The sequence below is a fragment of the Pan paniscus genome, chromosome 4 (assembly GCF_029289425.2).
Source record: "Pan paniscus chromosome 4, NHGRI_mPanPan1-v2.0_pri, whole genome shotgun sequence".
Taxonomy (NCBI): domain Eukaryota; kingdom Metazoa; phylum Chordata; class Mammalia; order Primates; family Hominidae; genus Pan; species Pan paniscus.
Window position 1 is genome coordinate 114,227,900 of NC_073253.2, and position 27,675 is coordinate 114,255,574.

The 27,675-nt window shown below is 40.6% G+C and overlaps 2 protein-coding genes across 3 annotated transcripts in view; one reads left to right on the top strand and one right to left on the bottom strand.

Annotated features, from left to right (window-relative positions):
- Nucleotides 1–25,307, bottom strand: part of DTWD2 (DTW domain containing 2) — a 155,381-nt gene extending 130,074 nt beyond the window's left edge. The window contains exon 1 of one of the 2 annotated variants that reach the window (XM_034960376.3): nt 22,903–25,307. In XM_034960376.3, coding sequence (XP_034816267.1) covers nt 22,903–23,120 — 218 coding nt within the window. In that variant the 5' untranslated portion in view covers nt 23,121–25,307. Of the gene's footprint in view, nt 1–22,738; nt 22,882–22,902 lie in introns of those variants that run through there. The other variant, XM_014344967.4, reaches the window with a different exon arrangement.
- On the top strand, nt 7,419–9,508 carry LOC117980359 (prothymosin alpha). The gene has a single exon (XM_034960377.3). It carries the CDS (start codon nt 8,503–8,505, stop codon nt 8,833–8,835), a length of 333 nt encoding a protein of 110 aa, XP_034816268.1. The 5' UTR covers nt 7,419–8,502; the 3' UTR covers nt 8,836–9,508.
- Nucleotides 25,308–27,675: the final 2,368 nt, after the last annotated feature.

The window sequence follows — 27,675 nt, forward strand, 5'->3', positions numbered from 1 at the left end:
GAAAAGATAGAGAAATCAGATTGTTGCTGTGTCTGTGTAGAAAGAAGTAGACATAGGAGACTCCATTTTGTTCTGTACTAAGAAAAATTCTTCTGCCTTGGGATGCTGTTGATCTATGACCTTACCCCCAACCCGGTGCTCTGTGAAACATGTGCTGTGTCCACTCAGGGTTAAATGGATTAAGGGCGGTGCGACATGTGCTTTGTTAAACAGATGCCTGAAGGCAGCATGCTCGTTAAGAGTCATCACCACTCCCTAATCTCAAATACCCAGGGATACAAACATTGCGGAAGGCCCCAGGGTCCTCTGCCTAGGAAAACCAGAAACCTTTGTTCACTTGTTGGTCTGCTGACCTTCCCTCCACTGTTGTCCTGTGACCCTGCCAAATCCCCCTCTGCGACAAACACCCAAGAATGATCAATCAATAAATAAATAAACATAAATAAATAAATAAATAAATAAAAGAAAAAGAAAAAAAAAAAAAAAGAGAGATGCCAGGAAGAAGTATCTCTTAATTCCTTGTTTTTCACTTGCCACTGGGCATTATGCACATACCAGTATTTCTCTTGAGAAACTCATAAAGATATCAGCTATGGTTTGGGTTCAGTCATGCATTGCCTAGAAAAAATCCCTGCCCAGAAAAATACCTTAATACTATCAAAATCCCACAATTTCTCCTAACATCTATATTAGTTTCCTAGATGTACAGTGGGATTTGGCCGTTTCTCTATCATTCTGGCAAATTTACAAAAGTAAACCTCAAAAAATATGATAAAATGTTCAAGTTTAAAAAAGCATTGAACAGTTATCTGGTATATGTGGGTGCGCAGTGGTTGTCATAAAGGGTTATGAGGAATTTCTGTATGTTTCATTTATTTCTGTAAAGTGTGACTTTTTCTTCTGAGTATACACGTCTTTTGTGTTCAGAAAAAATATATATTTTTAAGAAGCATTGAATATCTGTCACCTCAAAGTTACTCCAACAATCTGTGGTTTTTAGATCTTTTCAACAGAAAAGATGTTTAATATTTTCTTATGATCATACTCAGGCAAATTAGTTGATGATATGCTATAATGCCAGTCTTATATCTTTAGTACATTACATAAGGCAAAGTAAACTACAGAAGGAAAAGTTGATAGGAATGATACCTAAGTTAATTAAACTGATAAAAGTTATCACTATCAAAATCCATCTCCTAGTATGTTGCTTTCCCTAACAGTTCTCCATAATTACAAATTAAAAGTCAATCAGAGGCCAGGCACAGTGGCTCACACCTGTAATCCCAGCACTTTGAGAGGCTGAGGTGTGAGGATCACCTGAGGTCAGGAGTGCGAGAACTGCCTGGCCAATGTGGTGAAACACCGACTCTATTAAAAATACAAAAATTAGCCAGGCACGGTGGCAGGTGCCTGTAAGTCCCAGCTACTTGGGAGGCTAAAGCAGGAGAATCTCTTGAACCTGGGAGGTAGAGGTTGCAGTGAGCCAAGATTAGGCCACTGCACTCCAGCAGAGCAACAGAGGGGGACTCCATCTCAAAAAAAAAAAAAGACAATCAGTAACTCAAAAAAAAAAAAAAAGTCAAATAGTAACAGAAGTATGGGTTCGCAATTCCAAAACAACTGTATGTGTAGATTAGGGTTGAACAAATAATCAAACATGTTGCAGATAAAGAGAGTCAGATGTCTTACTGTCAAAGAAATAAACTACAATTAGAGAAGGGAGGAAGACTAGAATGAACTCTGTGGTATTGGATGAAACTCATGGTTTCTTTACATAAGTGTATGTGTACATATAGATTTAGAAATAGATATAGGTATATGCATGGGTTAGTATATACACAGAAATCCTAGATCTGTCCACTAATAAGATAAACATCTTAGTAGCAATAAACACACCAAGCACCCGGATCTTGGTTTTGAATATCATTTTACAATAAACCAGGGCTTCCTGAAAAAGTGGTTGATTCTAGGGCTGGGGCAGGGAAAATATAAGATAAGCCTGGATCATCTTACAGTGTCAGAAAGTAAGAAAGTTCTCAAAAAAGGATAAGCATGTCAAAAGGTTCCAGGAACCAACCTGAAAGAGTTCTCAATGACCCAGGAGGGAACAATTTGAGCAATAAAAGAAATAAAAATAGTATTGGATTATAATCCAGTAATAAAATAAATATCCATAATTCCATACAGATATAAGCAAATAACTGAATAAATAAATAAATGGGGAGAAAAAGACACAGCTCTTCCATATAGAAACATTCCAATCAATAAATGTAGAAAGAATGGGGAAAATAGAAAATCACCATCAGAGCACCATAGCCATAATTGTTGCAGACAAGATGGATACTAAAATCAGTGGGCAAAAATTTGAGCAGAAACAGTATATTTGCAAAGTCTCAAAGTAAATTCCTCCCCAAGATATTTATTAACTACAAAGGGAACAGGAGTAACTGCATAGTAGAAAAACACAGCAGAGACCACATTAACCAAATGATCTATGTTAATTTTGCCAAGAATAATGCATATTGATATCGTGTACCTCTGATATGATATTTGCTAAAAATACAGTATTTTTAGACTATTAATTTGTAGCTAGTCTTACCAAAAATGTATAACCTTGCTGTAATCATGAGAAATCATAAGTCAAACCCAACTTGAGAGACATTCTACAAAATAACTGACCAGTATTCTTCAAAAGTAACAAAATCGTGGAAAAAAAAAAGAAAAACCTAAGGAATCATCACAAACTAGAGAGGACTAACAAGACATGACAATTAATGCAATGTGGGACGCTGAGTTAGATACTGAACCAGAAAAAATGAACTTGAGTGGAAAAACTGGTGAATTCTGAACATAGTTAACAGTACTGTACCAGAAGCAGCTGCAGTCAGTGGCTATCACAGAGAAGAATGAAAACGGCAAATGAAATTCTGAACCTTCAACTGAGGTATCCAGGTTCTCACATTGGGACTCACTAGGTGGATGGCTAAACCCACAGAGAGTGAGGAAAAGCAGGGTGGGGAGACGGCCCCTTCTGAAGCCAGGGAAGGCCCTACCCCCAGCCAAGGGAGGCAGTGAGTGTGCGACCCCACCCAGGAAACCACGTTTTTCCCATAGATCTTTGCAACCTGCAGATCAGGAGATCCCCCCCTGAGCCCACACCACCAGGACCTTGGGTCCAAAGCATAGCGCTATGCGGAGTCTCAGCAGAGTGGCTCAGGTATGCACAGAGACCCAGGAATTTTGCATACTCTGGCCCTGGGAATTCCAGCAAGGCGGGAAATCCATCCATGCCTTCCCCTAGGAAGGGGGCTGAATCCAGGGGGCCAAGCAGCATCGTTCTGCAGGCCCCACTCCCATGGCACCTCACATGTTAACACCCACTGGCTTGGAATTCCAGCTGGCCAGTGGCAAGAAGCTGGAGACTGCCTGAAATGAACCAAGTTCCTGAGGGGCTTGGGAGTGGGGGCAGCTGCCATCTCTGTGGTTCCAGCCTGCCGGCTCCTCTGGGGAGTCCAGGAGGTCTGGAATGGGAAGAGTTTTCCACAACACAGCAGACTGTGGTCAGACTGCTCCTCTAAGTGGGACCCTGCTTCATCCCTCCTCACTAGGTGGGGCCTCCCTGCAGGAATTTCAGCTACACTAGTCTGAGTTATATGAACAGATCTCTGATCACTCCCTGGGACTGAGCCACCAAGAGGGGAGGGGCGGGGGGGAAGCGGTGACTGTATTTGCAGTTCAGCCAACTTAGCCTTTCCAGCCTGCTGGCTCTGGAGAGTCCAGGCAGTCTGTACAAGGAGGATTCCCCTGAGCTCAGCACACCCACTCAGCCAAAGGGCAGCCAGACTGCTTCTTTAAGCAGGTCCCTGATCCTGTTCCCCCTGACTGGGTGAGAACTCCCAGTAGGGGGCTCCAGACACCTTCTACAGGAGCATTCAGGCCAACATCTGTTCAGTGTGCCCCTGGGAAAAAGCTCCGAGAAGAAAGAGGAGGCTGTCACCTTTGCTGTTTTGCAGCCTTCACTGGTAATATCTCCAGGTGTGGGAGGACCAAGGAGATTAGGGTCTGGAGTGGAACCCCAACAACCACAGCAGCCCTATGGAAGAGTGACCTGTTAAAAGAAAAACAAACGAACGGAAAACAATAACAACAACAATAACATCAACAAAGAAGATCCCACAAAAACACCATTCAAAGGTCAGCAACCTCAAAGATAGAAGGTAGACAAGCCCACAAAGATGACGAAGAATCAATGCAAAAACGCTGAAAACTCAAAAATCCAGAGTGACTCCAGATGACTGCAACACCTCTCCAGCATGGGTACAGAACTAGGCTGAAGCTGAGATGACTGAATTGACAGAAGTAGGCTTCAGAAAATGGGTAATAAAAAGCTTCACTGAGCTAAAGGAGCATGTTCTAACCCAATGCAAAGAAGCTAAGAATCATGATAAAACAATACAGGAGCTGATAATGAGAATAGCCAGTTTAGAGAGGAACATAAATGACCTGATGGAGCTGAAAAACACAATATAAGAAATTCACAATGCAATCACAAGTATCAACAGCAAAATAGACCAAGCAGAGGAAAGAATCTCAGAGCTGTAAGACTATCTTTCTAAAACAGGACAGAAAGACAAGAATAGAGAAAAAAGAATGAGACTGAGCACAGTGGCTCACGCCTGCAATCCCATCACTTTGGGAGGCCGAGGCAGGCAGATCACCTGAGGTCAGGAGTTCGAGACCAGCCTGGCCAACATGGCAAAACCCTGTCTCTACTAAAAACACAAAAATTAGCCAAGCATGGTGGTGTGCACCTATAATTCCAGCTACTCAGGAGGCTGAGGCACAAGAATCACTTGAACCCGGGAGGTGGAGATTGCAGTGAACCAAGATTGCACCACGGCACTCCAGCCTGCTAATAAAGCGAGACTCTGTCTCAGAAAAAGAAAAAAGGAAAAAAGAAAAGACGATGAACAAAACCTCTGAGAAATACAGTATTACGGAAAAGGACCAAACCTACAACTGACTGGGGTACCTGAAAGAGACAGGGAAATTGGAAACAAGTGGGAAAACATACTTCAGGATCTCATCCAGGAGAACTTCCCCAACCTAGCAAGACAAGCCAACATTCAAATTCAGGAAATTCAGGGAACCCCAGAAAAGATACTCCACGAGAAGATCAACCCCAAGACACGTAATCATCAGATTCTCCAAGGTCAAAATGAAAGAAAAAATGTTAAGGGCAGCCAGAGAGAAACGCCAGGTAACCTACAAAGAGAAGTCCATCAGACTAAAAGCAAAACCCTCAGTGGAAACCCTGTTAGCCAGCAGAGATTAGGGGCCAATATTCAACATTCTTAAAAGAATTTCCAGCCCAGAATTTCATATCTGGCCAAACTAAGCTTAATAAGCAAGGGAGAAATAAGATCCTTTTCAGACAAGCAAATGCTGAGGGACTTCGTCACCACCAGGCCTGCCTTTCAAGAGCTCCTGAAGGAAGCACTAAATATGGAAAGGAAAAATCATTACCAGTCACTACATAAATCCACTGAAGTACGCAAATCAGTGACACTACGAAGCAACCACATAAACAAGTCTGCAAAATAACCAGCTAGCTTCATGATGACAGGATCAAACTCACACATAACAATATTAACCTTAAGTGTAAATGGCCTAAATGCCCTAACTAAAAGACACAGAATGGCAAGCTGGATAGAGTCAAGATCCATCTGTATGCTATCTTCAAGAGACCCACCTCACATGCAAAGACACATATAACCTCAAAATAAAGGGATAAAGGAAAATTTACCAAGCAAATGGAAAACAGAAAAATGCAGGGGTCACAATTCTAGTTTCTGACAAAACAGACTTTAAACCAACAAAGATCAAAAAAGACAAAGAAGGGCGTTATATATGGTAGAGGGTTCAGTTCAACAAGGAGAGCTAACTATCCTAAATATATATGCACCCAATACAGTAGCACCCAGATTCATAAAGCAAGTTCTTAGAGATCTACAAAGAGACTCAGACTCCCACACAATAATAGTGAGAGACTTTAACACCCCACTGACAATATTAGACAGATGATCAAGACAAAAAATTAACAAAGATATTCAGGACCTGAACTTAGCTCTGGATCAAGCAGACCTGATAGAGATCTACAGAACTCTCCATCCAAAAATAACAGAATATACATTTTTCTCCCAGACACATGGCACTTACTCAAAAATTGATCACATAATTGGAAGTAAATCACTCCTCAGCAAATGCAAAAGAACTGAAATGATAACAAATAGTCTCTCAGACCACAGTGCAATCAAATTAGAACTGAAGGTTAAGAAACTCACTCAAAACTACACAACTACATGGAAATTGAACAACCTGAATGACTCCTTGGTAAATTACGAAATTAAGGCAGACATTAAGAAGTTCTTTAAAACTAATGAGAACAAAGAGACACTGCACCAGAATCTCTGTAACACTGCAAAACAGTGTTTAGAGGAAAATACATAGCACTAAATGCCCACATCAAAAAGCTAGTAAGATCTCAAATCAACAACCTCACAACTAAAAGAACTAGAGAAACAAGACCAAACAAACTCCAAAGCTAGCAGAGTACAAGAAATAACCAAGATCAGAGCATAACTGAAGGAGATGAGACATGACAACCCCTTCAAAAAATCAACAAATCCAGGAGCTGGGTTTTTGGGGAAAAAATAACAATAAATAGACTGCTAGGTAGACTAATAAAGAAGAAAAGGTGGAAGAATCACATAGACACAATCAGAAATGATAAGGGGGATATCACCACTGACCACACAGAAATACAAACAATCATCAGAAAATACTATAAACACCTCTATGCACATAAACTAGAAAATCTAGGAGAAATGGATAAATTCCTAGACACATACACCCTGCCAAGACGAACCAGGAAGAAATTGAATACTTGAATAGACCAATAGTGAATTCTGAAACCGAGGCAGTAATTAAATAGCCTATCAGCCCAAAAAGAAAGCCCAGGAAAGGATGAATTTACAGCTGAATTCTACCAGAGGTACAAAGACGAGCTGGTACCATTTCTACTGAAACTATTCCAAACAGTTGAAAAGAAGGAACTCCTCCCAAACTCATTTTATGAAGCCAGCATCATCCTGATACCAAAACCTGGTAGAGATACAAAAACATAAAAAATTGCCCTCCAATATCCCTGATGAACATCAACACAAAAATCCTCAACAAAATACTGGCAAACTGATTCCAGCAGCACATCAAAAAGCTTATCTGTCATGATCAAGTTGGCTTCATCCCTGGGATCCAAGGTTGGTTCAACATACGTGAATCCATAAATGTAATTCACCGCATAAACAAAACTAAAGACAAAAACCACATGATTCTAAGGCCTTGCTTTTGAATCTGGGTGCCCCTGTATTGGGTGCATATATATTTAGGATAGTTAGCTCTTCTTGTTGCTTTGATCCCTTTGCCATTATGTAATGCCCTTCTTTGTCTTTTTTTTATCTTTGTTGGTTTACAGTCTGTTTTATCAGAAACTTACAGTCTGTTTTATCAGAAACTAGGATTGCGACCCCTGTTTTGTTTTTGTTTTTTTTTTTTTTGGCTTTCCATTTGCTTGGTAAATCTTCCTCCATCCCTTTATTTTGAGCCTATGTGTGTCTTTGCACGTGAGATGGGTCTTCTGAATACAACACACCAATGGGTCTTGACTCTTTATCCAATTTGCCAGTCTGTGTCTTTTAATTGGGACATTTAACCCATTTACATTGAAGGTTAACGTTGTTACGTATGAATATGATCCTGTCATTATGATGTTAGCTGGTTATTTTGCCCCTTAGTTGATGCAGTTTCTTCATAGCGTCGATGGTCTTCACAATTTGGTATGTTTTTGCAGTGGCTGGTACTTGTTTTTCCTTTCCATATTTAGTGCTTCCTTGAGGAGCTCTTGTAAGGCAGGCCTGGTGGTGACAAAATCTCTCAGCATTTGCTTATCTGTAAAGGATTTTATTCCTCCTTCACTTATGAAGCTTAGTTTGGCTGGAGATGAAATTCTAGGTTAAAAATTCTTTTATTCCCACCGGCTGCTCTGAAAAGCCATCTTTGCATTGTTCCTCGTCCGCCTCCTTGCTCGCCGCAGCCTCCTTGCTCGCCGCAGCCTCCTTGCTCGCCGCAGCCTCCTTGCTCGCCGCAGCCTCCTTGCTCGCCGCAGCCTCCTTGCTCGCCGCAGCCTCCTTGCTCGCCGCAGCCTCCTTGCTCGCCGCAGCCTCCTTGCTCGCCGCAGCCTCCTTGCTCGCCGCAGCCTCCTTGCTCGCCGCAGCCTCCTTGCTCGCCGCAGCCTCCTTGCTCGCCGCAGCCTCCTTGCTCGCCGCAGCCGCCTCCGCCGCGCGCCTACTCCACCGCCGCGGACTCCGGCAGCTTTATCGCCAGAGTCCCTGAACTCTCGCTTTCTTTTTAATCGCCTGCATCGGATCACCGGCGTGCCCCACCATGTCAGACGCAGCCGTAGACACCAGCTCCGAAATCACCACCAAGGACTTAAAGGAGAAGAAGGAAGTTGTGGAAGAGGCAGAAAATGGAAGAGACGCCCCTGCTAACGGGAATGCTAATGAGGAAAATGGGGAGCAAGAGGCTGACAATGAGGTAGATGAAGAAGAGGAAGAAGGTGGGGAGGAAGAGGAGGAGGAAGAAGAAGGTGATGGTGAGGAAGAGGATGGAGATGAAGATGAGGAAGCTGAGTCAGCTACGGGCAAGCGGGCAGCTGAAGATGATGAGGATGACGATGTCGATACCAAGAAGCAGAAGACCGACGAGGATGACTAGACAGCAAAAAAGGAAAAGTTAAACTAAAAAAAAAGGCCGCCGTGACCTATTCACCCTCCACTTCCCGTCTCAGAATCTAAACGTGGTCACCTTCGAGTAGAGAGGCCCGCCCGCCCACCATGGGCAGTGCCACCCGCAGATGACACGCGCTCTCCACCACCCAACACAAACCATGAGAATTTGCAACAGGGGAGGAAAAAAGAACTAAAACTTCCAAGGCCCTGCTTTTTTTCTTAAAAGTACTTTAAAAAGGAAATTTGTTTGTATTTTTTATTTACATTTTATATTTTTGTACATATTGTTAGAGTCAGCCATTTTTAATGATCTCAGATGACCAAACCAGCCTTCGGAGCGTTCTCTGTCCTACTTCTGACTTTACTTGTGGTGTGACCATGTTCATTATAATCTCAAAGGAGAAAAAAAACCTTGTAAAAAAAGCAAAAATGACAACAGAAAAATAATCTTATTCCGAGCATTCCAGTAACTTTTTTGTGTATGTACTTAGCTGTACTATAAGTAGTTGGTTTGTATGAGATGGTTAAAAAGGCCAAAGATAAAAGGTTTCTTTTTTTTCCTTTTTTGTCTATGAAGTTGCTGTTTATTTTTTTTGGCCTGTTTGATGTATGTGTGAAACAATGTTGTCCAACAATAAACAGGAATTTTATTTTGCTGAGTTGTTCTAACAAAAAAAAAAATTCTTTTATTTAAGAATGTTGAATATTGGCCCCCACTCTCTTCTGGCTTGTAGGGTTTCTGCTGAGAGATCTGCTGTTAGTCTGATAGGCTTCCCTTTGTGGGTAACCCAACCTTTCTCTCTGGCTGCCCTTAACATTTTTTCCTTCATTTCAACCTTGGTGAATCTAATGATTATGTGTCTTGGGGTTGCTCTTCTCAAGGAGTATCTTTGTGGTGTTCTCTGTATTTCCTGAATTTGAATGTTGGCCTGTCTTGCTAGGTTGGGGAAGTTCTCCTGGATAATATCCTGAAGAGTGTTTTCCAACTTGGTTCCATTCTCCCTATCACTTTCACGTACACCAATCAAACATAGGTTTGGTCTTTTCACATAGTCCCATATTTCTTGGAGGCTTTGTTCATTCCTTTTCATTCTTTTTTCTGTAATCTTGTCTTCGCGATTTATTTCATTGAGTTTATCTTCAATTTCTGATATCCTTTCTTTCGCTTGATCGATTTGGCTACTGATACTTGTGTATGCTTCAAGAAGTTCTCATGCTGTGTATTTCAGCTCCATCAGGTAATTTATGTTATTCTCTAAACTGGTTATTCTAGTTAGCAATTTGTCTAACCTTTTTTCAAGGTTCTTAGCTTCCTTACATTGGGTTAGAATATGCTCCTTTAGCTCGGAGGAATTTGATATTACCCACTTTCTGAAGCCTACTTATGTCAATTCATCAAACTCATTCTCCATCCAGTTTAGTTCCCTTGGTGGTGAAGAGCTGTGATCCTTTGGAGGACAAGAGGCATTCTGGTTTTTGGGATTTTCAGCCTTTTTGTGCTGGTTTTTCCTCATCTTCATGGATTTATCTACCTTTGGTCTTTGACGCTGGTGACCTTTGGATGGGGTTTCTGTAAGAGACTTAGACTCCCACACAATAATAGTGAGAGACTTTAACACCTCACCATCAATATTGGACCGATCAATGAGACAGAAAATTAAAAAGGATATGCAGGACTTGAACTCAGCTCTGGACCAAGTAGACCTAATAGACATCTACAGAACTCTCCACCCCAAATCAACAGAATATACATTCTTCTCATCACCACATCACACTTATTCTAAAATTGACCACATAATTAGAAGCAAAACACTCTTCAGCAAATGTAAAAGAATGGAAATCATAACAGTCTCTCAGACCACAATGCAATCAAATTAGAACTGAGAATTAAGAAACTCACTCAAAACCTCACAACTACATGGAAACTGAACAACCTGCTCCTGAATGACTACTGGGTAAATAATGAAATTAAGGCAGAAATAAATAAGTTCTTTGAAACCAATGAGAACAAAGACACAACGTACCAGTATATCTGGGACACAGCTAATGCAGCGTTTAGAGGGAAATTTATAGTACTAAATGCCCACAGGAGAAAGTGGGAAAGATCTAAAATCAACACCCTAACATCACAATTAAAAGAACTAAAGCAAGAGCAAACAAATTCAAAAGCTAGCAACAGACAAGAAACAACTAAGATCAGAGCAGAACTGAAGAAGATAGAGACACAAAAAAACCCTTCAAAAAAATCTATGAATCCAGGAGCTGGTGTTTTGAAAAGATTAACAAAATAGATAGACTGCCAGCCAGACTAATAAAGAAGGAAAAAGAGAAGAATCAAATAGACACAGTAAAAGATGATAAAGGAGGTATCACCAATGATCCCACAGAAATACAAACTACCATCAAAGAATACTCTAAACACCTCTACACACATAAACTAGAAAATCTAGAAGAAATGGATAAATTCCTGGACATATACACCCTCCCAACACTAAACTAGGAAGAAGTCAAATCCCTGAATAGACCGCTAACAAGTTCTGAAATTGAGGCAGTAATTAATAGCCTACCAACCAAAAACAGCTCAGAACCAGATTCACAGACGAATTCTACCACAGGTACAAAGAGGAGCTGGTACCATTCCTTCTGAAACTATTTCAAGTAATAGAAAAAGAGGGACTCCTCCCTAACTCATTTTATGAGGCCAGCATCATCCTGATACCAAAACCTGGCAGAGATACAACAAAAAAAGAACATTTCAGGCCAATATCCCTGATGAACATCAATGAGAAAATCCTCAATAAAATACTGGGAAACTGAATACAGTAGCACATCAAAAAGGTTATCCACCATGATCAAGTCAGCTTCATACCTGGGATGCAAGGCTGGTTCAACATATGCAAATCAATAAATGTAATCCATCACATAAATAGAACCAATGACAAAAACCACATGATTATCTCAAAAAATGCACAAAAAGCCTTTGATAAAATTCAACACCCTTTCATGCTAAAACTCTCAATAAACTAGGTATTGATGGAACATATCTCAAAATAATAAGAGCTATTTATGACAAACCCACAACCAATATCATACTGAATGGGCAAACGCTGGAGGCATTTCCTTTGAAGATCGGCACAAGACAAGGATCCCCTCTCTCACCACTGCTATTCAAAATAGTATTGGAAGTTCTGGTCAGGGCAATCAGGCAAGAGAAAGAAAGAAAGGGTATTCAAATAGGAAGAGAGGAAGTCAAATTGTATCTGTTTGCAGATGACATGATTGTGTATTTAGAAAACCCCACTGTCTCAGCCCAAAATCTCCTTAAGCTGATCAGCAACTTCAGCAAAGTCTCAGGATATAAAATCAATGTGCAAAAATCACAAGCATTCCTATGTACCAACAACAGGCAAGCAGACAGCCAAATCATGAATGAACTCCCATTCGCAATTGCTACAAAGAGAATAAAATGCCTAGATATAGAGCTAACAAGGGAAGTAAAGGACCTCTTTAAGGAGAACTACAAACCACTGCTCAAGGAAATCAGAGAGGACACAAACAAATGGGAAAACATTCCATGCTCACGGACAGGAAGAATCAATATTGTGAAAATGGCCATACTGCCCAATTTATAGATTCAATGCTATTCCAATTAAACTACCATTAACATTCTTCACAGTATTAGGAAAAACTATTTTAAAATTCATATGGAACCAAAAAAGAACCCAAATAGCCAAGACAATCCTAAGGCAAAGAACAAAACTGGAGAGGCATTACACTACCGGAGAGGCATTACACTACCTGACTTCAAACTATACTACAAGGCTACAGTAATTAAAATAGCCTGGTACTGGTACAAAACCAGACACATAGACCAATGGAACAGAATAGAGAACTCAGAAACAAGACTACACACCTACAACCATCTGATCTTCTACAAGCCTGACAAAAACAAGCAATGGGGAAAGGATTCCCTGCTTTTTTTTTTTTTAACTTTTTTTTACGTGGTGCTGGGAGAACTGGCTAGCCATATGCAGCAGAAAGTTGAAACTGGTCCTCTTCCTTACACCTTATACAAAAACTAACTCAAGATGAATTAAAGATGTAAATGTAAAACCCAAAACTAGAAAAACCCTAGAAGAAAATCCAGGCAATACCATTCAGGACGTTGGCACGGGCCAAGATCTCATGAACAAAAACACCAAAAGCAATTTTGCAACAAAAGCAAAAATTGATAAATGGGATCTAATTAAACTGAAGACCTCTGCACACCAAAAGAAACTATCATCAGAGTGAACAGACAACCTACAGAATGGGAGAAAAACTTGGCAATCTACCCATCTGACAAAGGTCTAATATCCAGAGTCCACAAGGAATTTTAAATAAATACATCAGAAAAAAACCAACAACCCCATTAAGAAGTGGGCAAAGGACATGAACAGACACTTCTCAAAAGAAGACATTCATGTGGCCAACAAACATAAGAAAAAAAGCTCAACATCACTGATTATGGAAATCCATATCAAAACCACAGTGAGACACCATCTCATGCCAGTCAGAATGGTGACTATTAAAACGTCAAGAAATGGCCAGGCACGGTGGCTCACACCTGTAATCCCAGCACTTCAGGAGGCCAAGGAGGGTGGATCACTTGAGGTCAGGAGTTAGAGATCAGCCTGGGCAATATGGTGAAACCCCATCTCCAACAAAAATAAAAAAATTAGCTGGGCATGATGGTGCACACATGTAGTCCCAGCTACCTGGGAGGCTGAAGCAGGAGGAATGCTTGAGCCGGGAAGATGGAGGTTGCAGTGAGCCAAGAACATATCACTGCGCTCCAGCCTGGGTTACACAGTGGGACTCCATCTCAAAAAATAAAAAATAGAGGCCAGGCGCGGTGGCTCACGCCTATAATCCCAGCACTTTGGGAGGCCAAGGCGGGCGGATCTCAAGATCAGGAGATCAAGACCATCCTGGCTAACATGGTGAAACCCCATCTCTGCTAAAAATACAAAAAATTAGCCAGGTATGGTGGCGGGCACCTGTAGTCCCAGCTACTCAGGAAGCTGAGGCAGGAGAATGGTGTGAACCCAGGAGGCAGAGCTTGCAGTGAGCAAAGACTGTGCCACTGCACTCCAGCCTGGGCGACAGAGCAAGAGTCCATCCCCCAAAAAATAAATGAATAAATAATAAAAAATAAATAAAAGGTCAAAAAACAACAGATGCTGGTGAGGTTGTGGAGAAAAAAAGAACACTTTTATACTATTGGTGGAAGTGTAAATTAGTTCAACCATTGTGGAAGACAATGGGGCAATTCCTCAAAGATCTAGAAGCAGAAATATCATGTGACCTAGCAGTCCCATTACTGGGTATATTACCAAAGGAATATAAATCATTCTATTATAAAGATATATGCACGCATATGTTCACTGCAGCACAATTCACAATAGCAAAGACATGGAATCAATCCACATGCCCATCAATAATAGACTGGATATAGAAAATGTGGCATACATCATAGAATACTATGCAGCCATAAGGAATGAGATCATGTCCTTTGCAGGGACATGGATGAAGCTGGATACTTTATCCTCAGCAAACTAATGCAGGAACAGAAAACCAAACACTGCATGTTCTCACTTACAAGTGGGAGCTGAACAATGAGAACACACAGACACAAAGTGGGGAATAACACAAATTGGGGCCTGTCAGGAGGGCAGGGGGTGGGAGAGCATCAGGAAGAATAGCTAATGGATGCTGGGCTTAGGGATGGGTTGATCTGTGCAGCAAACCACCATGGCACATGTTACCTATGTAACAAACCTGCCCATCCTACACATGTACCCTGGAACTTAAAAGTTGAAAAGAAAAATAGTACTGTACCAATGTTCATGTCTTCATTTTGGTAACTGAACTTTGGAGGTAATTCTCCATGGGTCTCTTACATTTCTGTATGTTTTGTGACTGAGACAATAACCTTTTGTTCTGGACTATCTTTTCAAAGGTATCTACATGGTGAATAGCCCTGAAAGACAGATAAGGTCTCCCTCTGGAAAAAGAGCAGGTTTACTTGCAACCCATTGTAAAAAATTCAGGAACACACTAAGTTCAAGGTCCTTCAGCCAGGACGCAAACCCACTGTGTGCACAGCATCTACCAAATTATCTCTGAAATCCCTGTAGAGCTTGGAGTGGGAGGGGACAACAAAAGAAACAACACAAACATGAAGCTCATACTCCCTGTTGTGCCTTGAGTAATAAAGTCCTTTGTCTTTGGCCCAGGAATTTCATGTCTTTTGCCAGTGTCCATGAAACTGTGACAGGCTAACTTGTCCACTTGCAATTCGCCTACCAAAAGGACTTGAAAAGACATTTTTCCAAAGAAGATATGCAAATGGCCAAAAAGCACATGAGAAGATGTTCAACATTATTAGTCAGCAAAATACAAATCAAAACCACAATGAAATATCACTTCATGCCTCCTAAGATGGGCATAATAAAATGGATAATAGTAAGTGTTGGCAGGAATGTGGAAAAAACAGAAAGCTCATACACTGCTGGTGGGAATGTAGGTGGTGCAGCTACTGTGGAAAATAGCTTGACAATTCCTCAAAAAGTTAAACATAAAACCATATGACCCAGCAATTCCACTCCTAGACAGTAATGGCAAAAACCACAATTACTTTTGCACCAACCTAAAACATATATTTAAAACAAAAACTGAGAGTAGGAACTAGAACAGATTATTTGTATACCAATGTTCATTGCATCATTATTGACAATAGCCAAAAGGTAAAAACAACCCAAGCATTCATCAACAGATGAATGGATAATAGATCAACAAAATGTGGTTATACACATAAAATTCAGCCACAGAATTAAGTGAAATTTTCATTCATTTGCTACAACATGGATGGACCTCGAAAACATTACACTCGGTGAAATTAGCCAGACACAGATAGACAAATATATGATTCCACTTAAATCTAGAATAAGTAAATTTATAGAAACAAAAAGTAGAATAGAGGTTACCAGGGTCTCAGGGGAGGGAAAAATAGGAAATTACAGTGTAATGGACAGAGTTTATGTTGGGATGATGAAAAGGTTTGGGGTTTATACCATTTACATCGTGGTGATGGCTACACAATATTATATATTTAATGTCACTAAACTGTACACTTAAATGATTAAAATGATAAATATTACGTTATGTAAATGTTACCACAATTTTTGAAAAAAGAATTAGACTGCCAAATAACTTGTCTACATAAACAAACAGATCAGAGACATTTCTATCAGGTCAATTTCTCTACCCTTTGCAAGGTCAACAGGCTCAATACATACCTTTTCAACTTGGTTTCCAATAGTGAAAAATGAAAAACAAACAATAAACTCAGCAGAAAAAAAAAATCCAACCCCTCCCTCTCTCTAAGAGATGGGGTCTTACTCTGTCACCCAGGCAAGAGCACAGTGGCACCTTCTTACCTTACTACAGCCTCGAACTCCTGGGCTCAAGTGATCCTCCCACCTCAGCCTCCCCGAATCTGCCTTTCTAACATAAAAGTGAAAAGCCAGCAATAGAAATGAGAATCTCATCACAGACAGACAAAGAATTCAGGAGATACAGGCTTGACTTTAAGAAATACAATAATTTTAAAATTGCTTACCTCAAAATAATTAAAAATACCCATGGCCAAAGGTAAAGGAAAAGAATCTTTAGATTAGAAGAAGGCAGAGAAACACCTCATGTAAATACTTACTACATGCAAGAAAAACAAATGCAGTCATACTGTTCCTTATTATGTGGTGTAGCAATAATTCATTATTATGTGGTGTAGCAATAAAAATATGAAAGCTAAAGCAGCTCTGCCTCTTATTAGTCATCTGACCTAAAGAGTCTATAAAAGAGAATAACACTATTTAAATCATAAGGTTGTCTCATGTATTAAACAAAAATGTAAAAGTACTTTGTAGCCTGTGAACTCTTTTTAAGTGATACCAAATTTTAGGCTAGACTATTTCTGAATATATTATCTGACTACATAAGCACTAATAGAAACTATGAATTATTAATTTTGGGAAAATGAACTCAAGGAATTAATGTGCTTTTACAGTCTTTGAAGAAAACTTCTACCTATCGGAGGGTAAAAATATAATTCCTATTTTTCCTAGGGAAAATAAATCAAACACTTAGAAAGCTCTAATGTGGTTTTTAAAACTGGCCATTCCTCTTTGGAGACTTAATTAAGGTTATGAAAAAATTCCCTCTTGACATATATCATTGCTCAACTTTGGACATACAATTAGCCTGCACAATGATTTGTAAATCAGTTAGCTTTCCACATGTATTATGAATAAACTATTTCAAAGAATAAACATATTTTCTATACTAACAGGAAAGAACAAACTAATATAATAATTTTCTCTTGAGAATATATCTTTGATATATACAAAAATTAAACTTCAGAATACCCAAATTTTTACCCTAAAAATTATCAATAATCTAGCTGATTTTAAATTTACCAAAATAGTTTGTTTTCTTTTTTTTTTTTTTTTTTGAGACGGAGTTTCACTCTGTCGCCGAGGCTGGAGTGCAGTGGAGCAATCTTGGCTTACTGCAACCTCCGCCTCCCAAGTTCAAGCGATTCTCCTGCCTCAGCCTCCCAAGTAGCTGGGATTACAGGCACTCACCACCATGCCCGGCTAATTTTCGTATTTTTAGTAGAGACAGGGTTTCACCATGTTGGTCAGGCTGGTCTCGATCTCCTCTGACCTTGTGATCCATCCACCTCAGCCTCCCAAAGTGCTGGGACTACAGGCATGAGCCACTGTGCCTGGCCCCAAATAGTTTATTTTCTAAGTGCTGATACTGATTCAACAGTTTCAGTTATTCTACATTAACTACCCTAGGAATTACCACTTTTCACTTTTCCCACCAAATTTGAAGACTGATTTATCAGTTGCTCAGTCAGACAACCACAATGATGTACAGGAGACCCAGAATCAAAACATAAATGCCTATGGGGGGCCAGCAGTTAACCACAAATGAGTTAAGCAGGAACAACTGGGAGCTACAGTGACCTGGAGAGATCATGCCCAATATACGGGCACAGCCAATAATACTGAGCTTAACCGCTGCTCAGGAAGGTGGTCTCTGAAGCTGTCAGATCTTCCCACTGTCACAAAAGCCAGAAATCTGGATTTTTATATGAAACATCTTGATTTTGAACTATTAGCAACTAATTTAAAAGCTGATAAAACACAGTTCAAAGCAAAACATCTGTAGAGTGCCAGTTTGTGGCTCGTGCATTCTTCTTAAACACCTGCACTCTTCCCTTCTCTCTCTCCTTTCCCCATTTTATCTCTCTCTCTCTCTCTTATGATGTTCCCCCCATCACTTTTTCCTCCAGAATATCCAAGCCTAAAGAATAAGGCAAAGGTAATGATATGTGGAATTAAAAAGCCAGAGAAAATACCAAAACTCAGCATCCTGTTACTAACTTAAAAACTCTGAAAATCTTGCAGACTTAGTGATGCCATTTCAACTGGTGATAATACCTACTGTGCAAACAAAATCTTAACGCTTCTTCAGCAAGGAGCCTGGAGTGAGATCAAGTACTTGCATGAGCTAGGGAACCAAGTGGACTGGAGCTAGAGACCCAATTCTGCTACTTGCCTGTTACCTGTATTTCCTCATCATTTAAAAGCAAACAATAGCTGGGCGCGGTGGCTCTCACCTGTAATCCCAGTACCTTGGGAGGCTGAAGCGGGAGGCTGAAGCAGGCGGCTCACCTGAGGTCAGGAGTTCGAGACCAGCCTGACCAACAGGGCAGAAAACCTGCTTCTACTAACAATACAAAACCTAGGCTGGGCGCAGTGGCTCACGCCTGTAATCCCAGCACTTTGGGAGGCCAAGGCAGGAGGATCACCTGAGGTCGGAAGCTCGACACCAGCCTGACCAACATGGAGAAGCCCCATCTCTACTAAAAATACAAAATTAGTGAGGCGTGGTGGTGGTGCATGCCTGTAATCCCAGCTACTCAGGAGGCTGAGGCAGGAGGATCGCTTGAACCTGGGTGGCAGAGGTTGCAGTCAGCCAAGATAATGCCGTTGCACTGCAGCCTGGGCAACAAGAGCAAAACTCCATCTCAAAAAAAAAAATACAAAACTTAGCCAGGCGTGGTGGCAGGCACCTGTAGTCCCAGCTACTCTGGAGGCTGAAGCAGGAGAACGGTTTGAACCTGGGAGGCAGAGGTTGCAGTGAGCTGAGATTGCGCCACTGCAGTCCAGCCTGGGTGACAAAGCAAGACTCCGTTTCAAAAAAAAAAAAAAGCAATCTAAAAGTTTGTTACAAGAACTAAATAAAATATTACCATATATAAAATATCTAGGCCTAGTATGTGCCTGGCAGATGGCTGGTGTTTAGTAAATGGGTGTTAAATACATAGATATGGTTTATTATAATTTTTACAGCTTGTTACTTTTGAAAAGAAATCACTGGAGAGACAAAAACTTCCATCTCAGGGTCTATCTGATTCAGTTTGTGTGCATGCTCTCCCTGCTGTTTCTTCCCTTAAACAGGTTTTAAAACATGCTGTTTTTAGACATTATTCCATTATTCCTATGACCAATGATTTGCAAGTGGTTTATGACTCATCCTCAAATGCATAGCAGTAACTACAGAAGATATAAAAGTATAATTAAGATGCCTAAAATATTTCTGGAATGAGGCCCTAATTCTTCTCAGTCAAGCTTGTACCCTTTTATCACCATCCAGTTGCTTTTTTTATAAAATAAAAAAGTATAAATTATACAGCAAAAGTCACGTACAAAAGTCAAACTTGTCACCACCTTTCAAATATAAAAATATTACAGTGGCTGGCTTGTTGGGTTATAGAGCATTAGGCCCAAACTCCCTGACATAGTTTATTTTGCCCTTCCTGGGGCAACCACCACTAATCTCTGCAGCCTCGTCTCTCACCACTCCCTCCCTTCTCCCAAACTCCCCAAATACACTATATATTCTATACACTAAACTCTCGTACATACTGTTTCCTCAACCAGAGCTCACTTTTTCCTCCCTCAAGCCCTCTCCTCAGCCAGTCTCTTCCCTAATTAATCCTAAATATTAGAATCCAGATTAAATATTTCGTTATGTCCTTCAGTCTCAGCTTACATGTCACTTCCAAGATTTCCCAGATCTTTTCCTCATCTCCACCATACAAACTTAGGGTTAGGAGCACCTTTTTATATGTTCCTATAACACCTTACATATACCCATCTAAGAAAGAAGCTGATAGTATAGAATTCAACAAGAAAAAGACCACATGCTTATGTGCATTTATATATATATATATAGACACACACATATATATACATACATATACACACGTACATTACACTTTATTTCCTAACAAAATTAAAGACTCTAGTAAAATCTCAGAAGCACTACTTGGTGAACATGCATCCTTTTGCTTTCTGACTCTTATTCCACGACGGCCTAATTTTGAAGACTGCCAAAGGATATCAAACACATATAAAAAGTGTTTAAATCTTTCCACTCTGATGTCATATAATTTAAATAAGATTGTTTAAATTAGCAAGATGATTTTAACTTGAACAAAGTTATTTTACAAATACTTTTACTTTGAAAAATTCAGAAAACACTTTTTGCTGTTTTCTTCAGAGCTTCAAAAATTTGATGCGGTTCATTACCTATAATTTGAAAAAACTGCCCTACATCATAGGATTTTTAATCTGAGGGCTCCCCATTTAAATAGATATGCCACTTTCCACTAGATCCTGATCTTCAGGAGAACTGAAGTCATCTCTTTTTCATCTTTGTATTTCATAGCCTATCACACTGTCTGGAAGTAGGGTCTCCAAAAATATTTGTTGAACAACTGAATTTTACCAAGTAGTTCAACAAATCTTTTGTGCACCTACCATGTCCCATGACCCTCAGCCTTCTTATGTTATCTCAAATAATGCTAATGATACATACTCTGGGGAGATCAGCCAAGGTTTTGTCTTTATCTGAAAAAAAATAATTATATACGTTTGGGAATGGGGGATAGGAAAGGTATTCTAAGAGATAAATGGAATACAGGCAGGTTTTGTAAACAAGACATACATAAAGGACAGAATACATTTATAGAATCTATATCTTGCAATAATAAATTACAAGTTTGGGATCTTTTAAAGAATATTCCATTCATATTTAAGATATGTTATATTACTAATGAGCAAGATTCTGCTGAAAAGTTAAACTGAGTTTGCACTTCCTGAACAAAGCTAATTTCTGGAACTCCCCTAGGCTGTGACATTTGTAGTAATGTGTTCAGAGAAATGAATACAGTTTAAGTAAATAGCCAAATAACTGTGACTCAATGATCAATCAAATCTAAGAATGCATTTTTAAAACTATTTTAAGCATAAATGTAAAGAAGTTCACCCAGGGTACTAGTAGAACTCTAATAGCATAATGAAATAAAATATAAAAAGCCATCAATTCATTTATATTTTATTGACAACACCTAAATATTCTCCATAATTCTAGAATTATATTCTACCTAATTAAAGCAAATAAAATGCATAGCAAGAGGGAGGAGAGCTTTTCACAGGTAGCAAATTTCACCAGAAATAAGCAAAGTGCAGAAATGTTGGGGAAAATTGTAATCCTAAGGTATTAACTAAACGTAACTGAAAAAAAGATTAAATTCAGCAAGCCATTTTTTTAAAAAAAGCATCATAAAATAAATCTCTGCTAAACAGATTTTTAACTATATATTTATAATTAACAATTCCGAACAGACTAAAAACTAAATAAAGCTAGCACAGTAATTAGCCTTTGATTTATATTTGAAACACTTTTCCTCCAGTATCCTATTGAGACCCCTCCAAACATTTTTAAATGCTTCCCCAACCCCCTCAGACGACTTGTTTAAATTAATTGTATTCACAAACCCCTATGTTCAAATTCACAGTCCTTTATAATCACAAATTTTCCATCCTCCTCAGAGGTTTACTGAGCGTCAACTATACATAGTACATTTAGAAAATATAAAAACATTCTACATTCAAGATCCTTTCCTCTGAAGTCTTACAATCCAGCCCTAGGAAAAAGTCAAACCTAGGAAAAGGTCAAAATGTCCAAAGTATGATACTCCAAGTATTCAAGCAGTAAAGACCTTCAACCATATTCAGTCCTTCTGTTCCCCTTCTTGGAATGCTTTTCCCCTGGCTGGATTCTTCTCATCTTTCAAATCTCAGAGATAGTTCATGACACCATTGAGCTATTTTCTACAGTAGCAACCCATTCCTTTCCTTCACTGCTTTTTTCCCAGTTTGTAATTACATATTTGATTGCTTGTTTGCTGGTTTATTATCCGTATCCAGTAAGAGAATACTCTACAAAAACATGAACTCCACTGCATTGTCAGTGATTACCAAAGCACTCAATAAACACCTGATAAATTAATGCACAGGTCCGGTGTTCCGAAGAAAGGTCTGAGCTAGACACACTGGGATACAGATGATAATTTACCATGAAAACTGATTTTATAAATTACCAGTGAGACGTATGTAGGGTTTGAAGAGAACCTAGAATGAAGACCTGAAAAGGCCCTATATTTAGAGTTCTGGTAGGATAGGTAAAGGAGACTGTCTCTCTCCTCCAATCCACTTTATGCTTTTTAACTGTGATATAACTATGCCACTTAAGTATGACTGTGTAACTATTTTACAAGTATTATTGTCATCACCCCTTACTTCCCCTTTTGGACGCTTAAGTTTCTTGGAAACAGAACTGATGTCTGCTCATCCCATGATACGCTCAGCATATTGCAGGAAGTAAGGTTAGATAATCATGAACCTGGAAAAACGGCCTCTTACTAGGTAGCTGTGCCTGGCATTTCCGAGATTTCCAACGTGCACCCGCCAACTCCGCCGCCCTAATCGCAGAGCTGCCCGAGCCGCCGACTCCCCGGCAGGGGGCGCCGCACCCTCCTCCGAAGGCCGCTGCCGGCTGCAGTCCCCGCCCCCAGCCCAGCGGTCACCTGCAGCGGGTGCACTCGGGCCTCCGCTCGGCCGGTTCCACCGGCAGCTCCCACAGCCCGTCCGCACTGTCGTCGTCCGCCTCTGCGTCCAGGGCAACCGCCGCCGGCACTGCGCCGCCCTCCCGCCGCTCCTTGTCGTTCGGCGTCTGAGAGCTTGAGGCCCCAGAAGGCCGCGCAACGGGCTCCTGGAGTGTTCGCGCCTCTTTCTGCGACTCCATGGCGGACACTCCGGTCAGGCCGTGGCATTAAAACCCGGCTGCCGCCGGGGGGCGCCACGCGCTGTAGAAACCGGCCCGCGCCGCGTAGCGCCATGCACGCACGCCACGTACGGGGGGCGGGTCTCCGAAGCCCAGGCTGGAGGTCCCACCCTGCTGCTGGGAAGGAACGAACCCATTGGTCCGTGCCCAGTGGGACCGTTCACCTAGAACTGGGTAGGCAAGTGTGGGCAGTGTTGGAGTGCTGGTGAGGTTAAGTAGCGTCATTGGGAGAGGTAAGGGAAACCTCCCCGAGAGCACCCCAGTATCAAGCCCGAATTTAACCCCTTTAAAAGTTAAAAAAAAAAATGGCATTCTGCATTTTCCTCCTTGGGATGGCAGTTTAAGAATTTGCAGGATTTCCACGCGTGCATGCATCGCAGGTGCGGCAGCTGATGCACTTATTATTTAAAGGCCAACAAAGGAGAGGTTATATCCACTGGAAACTACTCACAGCTGGTCCGTTTCCTTATGTGAATTTCCTGCTCTTCTATGTCTTGTGCTAATAAGACATCAAGCATGCTATTTTACACTGGACACCAGATATTTGTTAAATTAGATTTTTAGATCGTCCCGGATCAGGAAGCAATAGGAGGGCTGGCCCGGGGTACCAATAGGTTTTATGTATGAGGAAACAAGCCCTAGAAAGGTAACGTTGCTCAGGTATTTAACAACTACTGGATACAGCGGTATATAGCACAGCAGCTGTTTTTTAAAAGCCAAAATGAAATCTATGTTAGAATGAAGGCAGAAATACTATTTACCCAAAATGGGTGTCGAATTCCTTTTATTTATTAATGTTTTGTATTACTTCCAGCAATACACAACATTTAAACAGAATTAAGCTTGGTTTTCATCAATCATGTGAATTAAGTTTAGGAATCACAGTTGTCTTAACTCTATAGTTGTAATAGATTAAATGTGAGGCAAAGTAGACAACACCGTAATAGAGCAAATACTGTATTTCTTAAAATGTTTATTTCACATTAGATTTTTCAGTCATCTTAAAATCAAGTTTGTGAATAAAATACCGTGCTGTTTTCAACTATCCTACGTTCTTTCCCCCCCGGAAACAGCACCTCTCTTTTCGTTTGGAGCGTCCTATGTGAGGGATAGAAAAAGGCTGAAACACCCACCTGGTGATGGACGTAGAGTGGGAGAAAGAACTAGCAATTATGCCATTTGGAATTGGTGGATAAACAAAATCCAGAAACTGTAGGAAAGGAGATGAATCAGAAAATTCATCTTGGCTGCAGATTTAGGTTGGGGAACCAATTCTTTAACTGCCAAAATTAAATTCTCATGTGACTTATCTTTAAACGAAAGGAAGCTGCTCATCTTTAATTTCAAGAGGTGAAATGTGCTCAAGTCCACTAAGGTCCCTTGAGACTCCCAGTTGTGTGGTGTGAGAAGACAGATGATAAGGAAAAAAAAAAAAAAAACTTTTTATCTAAGGAATGCGAGCAGTCATGTCTCACTCTCCCTTGAGCTAAATAATTACCTCTTGAAGGCACTTGCTATGCAGGCCCTAGACTGACACCAAGTAGCCATAAAACGCCGTATGCCCTATAGTTCAACAATATGTATAGCCAATCACTAACCAATGTTATTTCTGTAAATAAATGACACTTCCTGAGACATAGCTTTTGTAATGCCCCCCTCTGCTGATTCGTTCTCTTTTCTTTAAAAACTCCAGCCCATTTTGTTCTCCAGAGCACTCTCCATGGCAACCTGGAAGTACGACCTAGGCTACAGTCCTCAACGTTGGCCCAAATAAACTCTCTATATTAATTTTGCCTCTGCTCCTTCCTTTTAGGTTGATGTGAGCCTACTTATTTGGGGCTTCCTTTTTAACAACCCATATCAGATTATTGGCTTTACCCTTCAAGTATTCAAAATCCAAACATTTATCTCACCTACTACTTCTGCCCTGGTTCAAGCCCCCATCATCTCTTGCATAGAATATTGCCAAAGACCTAAGTGGTCTCCTGCTCCATCTCCACTCCTTATGAAGAAAATCTGCTACAAGTCCATTGTCTCAGAGGCTGACCAAAATCAAAGAAAGCTTCCATCCAGGCAGGACACAGAGTTGAGAAAGGAGAGCCATTTTCCTCTATAGGAAGCAAGAAATTCACCCAATATCCAGGTTTGTGAACAATGACCTTCAGACGCCTGAGGAAACATGCAGGTGAGGTTACCACCTTGGGGCAGACCGAGGTATCAGACCATCAGTGACTCAGCTTCTGGGAAGTGCCAAGACACCAGAAAGGGAAGTAAAATATCCTTTATGGGATACAGCCAACTTACTAGTGTCAAGATAATATATTGAGGTGTTAATGTATGTTTTGTTTATCTCCCAACTTCAGGTAGAAAACCAGACTTTTATGCTCCTTTGCCTCAGAGGAGTTTGGGTAGTAAAGACTGAGGACAATCTTAGGTCCACGCCTGGTGTTGTGGGAAAAGGAGATCCTGTTACTGGTAGAGGAAAGGGCCTCAGTAATGTAAGGGATTGAATATCCTGCCAGGCCTGCAGTATGAGGATTCAGCATTGTATAAGATTTGATTTAAATGAAATAAAAACATGGTATTTTTTGCTATATTCATTTTCTATCACTGTGGAACTAATAACCACAAATGTAGTGGCTTTTTCCTTTGTTTTTTTTTTTGAGATGGAGTCTCGCTCTGCCCCCCAGGCTGGAGAGTAGTGGCGTGATCTGGGCTCACTGCGACCTCCGCCTCCCGGGTTCAAGCAATTCTGCCTCAGCCTCCCGAGTAGCTGGGACTACAGGCTGCGTGCCACCATGCCAGGCCAGTTCTGTATTTTTAGTAGAGACAGGGTTTTACTGTGTTGATCAGGCTGGTCTTGAACTCCGGACCTCAGGTGATCCACCCTCCTCGGCCTCCCAAAGTGCTGGGATTACAGGAGTGAGCCACCGCGCCTGGCCACTTATTTTTCTTTTAAGTGAAAACCAAGTTTATTAGGCAAGCAAAAGAATAACAAACGGCTACTCCATAGGCAGAGCAGCAGCTTAGGCTACTTCATCAAGGATACTTTTTTTTTTTAATTATTATTATACTTTAAGGTCTAGGGTACATGTGCACAACATGCAGGTTTGTTACATATGTATACATGTGCCATGTTGGTGTGCTGTACCCATCAACTCGTCATTTACATTAGGTCTATCTCCTAATGCTATCCCTCCCCCCTCCCCCCACCCCACAACAGGCCCTGGTGTGTGATGTTCCCCTTCCTGTGTCCAAGTGTTCTCATTGTTCAATTCCCACCTGTGAGTGAGAACATGCAGTGTTTGGTTTTCTGTCCTTGTGATAGTTTGTTGAGAATGATGGTTTCCTGCTTCACCCATGTCCCTACAAAGGATATGAACTCATCCTTTTTTATGGCTGCATAGTATTCCATGGTGTATATGTGCCACATTTTCTTAATCCAGTCTATCATTGATGGGCATTTGGGTTGGTTCCAAGTCTTAGCTATTGTGAATAGTGCCGCAATAAACATACGTGTGCATGTGTCTTTATAGCAGCATGATTTATAATCCTCTGGGTATATACCCAGTAATGGGATGGCTGGGTCAAATGGTATTTCTAGTTCTAGATCCTTGAGGAATAGCCACACTGTCTTCCACAGTAGTTGAACTAGTTTACAGTCCCACCAACAGTGTAAAAGTGTTCCTGTTTCTCCACATCCTCTCCAGCACCAGTTGTTTCCTGACTTTTTAATGATTGCCATTCTAACTGATGTGACATGGTATCTCATTGTGGTTTTGATTTGCATTTCTCTGATGGCCAGTGATGTTTAGCATTTTTTCATGTGTTTTTTGGCTGCATAAATGTCTTCTTTTGAGAAGTGTCTGTTCATATCCTTTGCCCACTTTTTGATGGGGTTGTTTGATTTTTTCTTGTAAATTTGTTTAAGCTCTTTGTAGATTCTGGATACTAGCCCTTTATCAGATGGGTAGATTGCAAAAATTTTCTCCCATTCTGTAGGTTGCCTGTTCACTCTGATGGTAGTTCCTTTTGCTGTGCAGAAGCTCTTTAGTTTAATTAGATCCCATTTGTCAATTTTGGCTTTTGTTGCCATTGCTTTTGGTGTTTTAGACATGAAGTCCTTGCCCATGCCTATGTCCTGAATGGTATTGCCTAGGTTTTCTTCTAGGGTTTTTATGGTTTTAGGTCTAACGTTTAAGTCTTTAATCCATCTTGAATTAATTTTTGTATAAGGTGTAAGGAAGGGATCCAGTTTCAGCTTTCTACATATGGCTAGCCAGTTTTCCCAGCACAATTTATTAAATAGGGAATCCTTTCCCCATTTCTTGTTTTTCTCAGGTTTGTCAAAGATCAGATGGTTGTAGATGTGTGGTATTATTTCTGAGGACTCTGTTCTGTTCCATTGGTCTATATCTCTGTTTTGGTACCAGTACCATGCTGTTTTGGTTACTGTAGCTTTGTAATATAGTTTGAACTCAGGTAGCATGATGCCTCCAGCTTTGATCTTTTTGCT

Bases quoted from the DNA above. Each gene is read 5' to 3' on its own strand.
- LOC117980359 (XM_034960377.3), top strand. From the start codon at position 8,503: ATGTCAGACGCAGCCGTAGACACCAGCTCCGAAATCACCACCAAGGAC.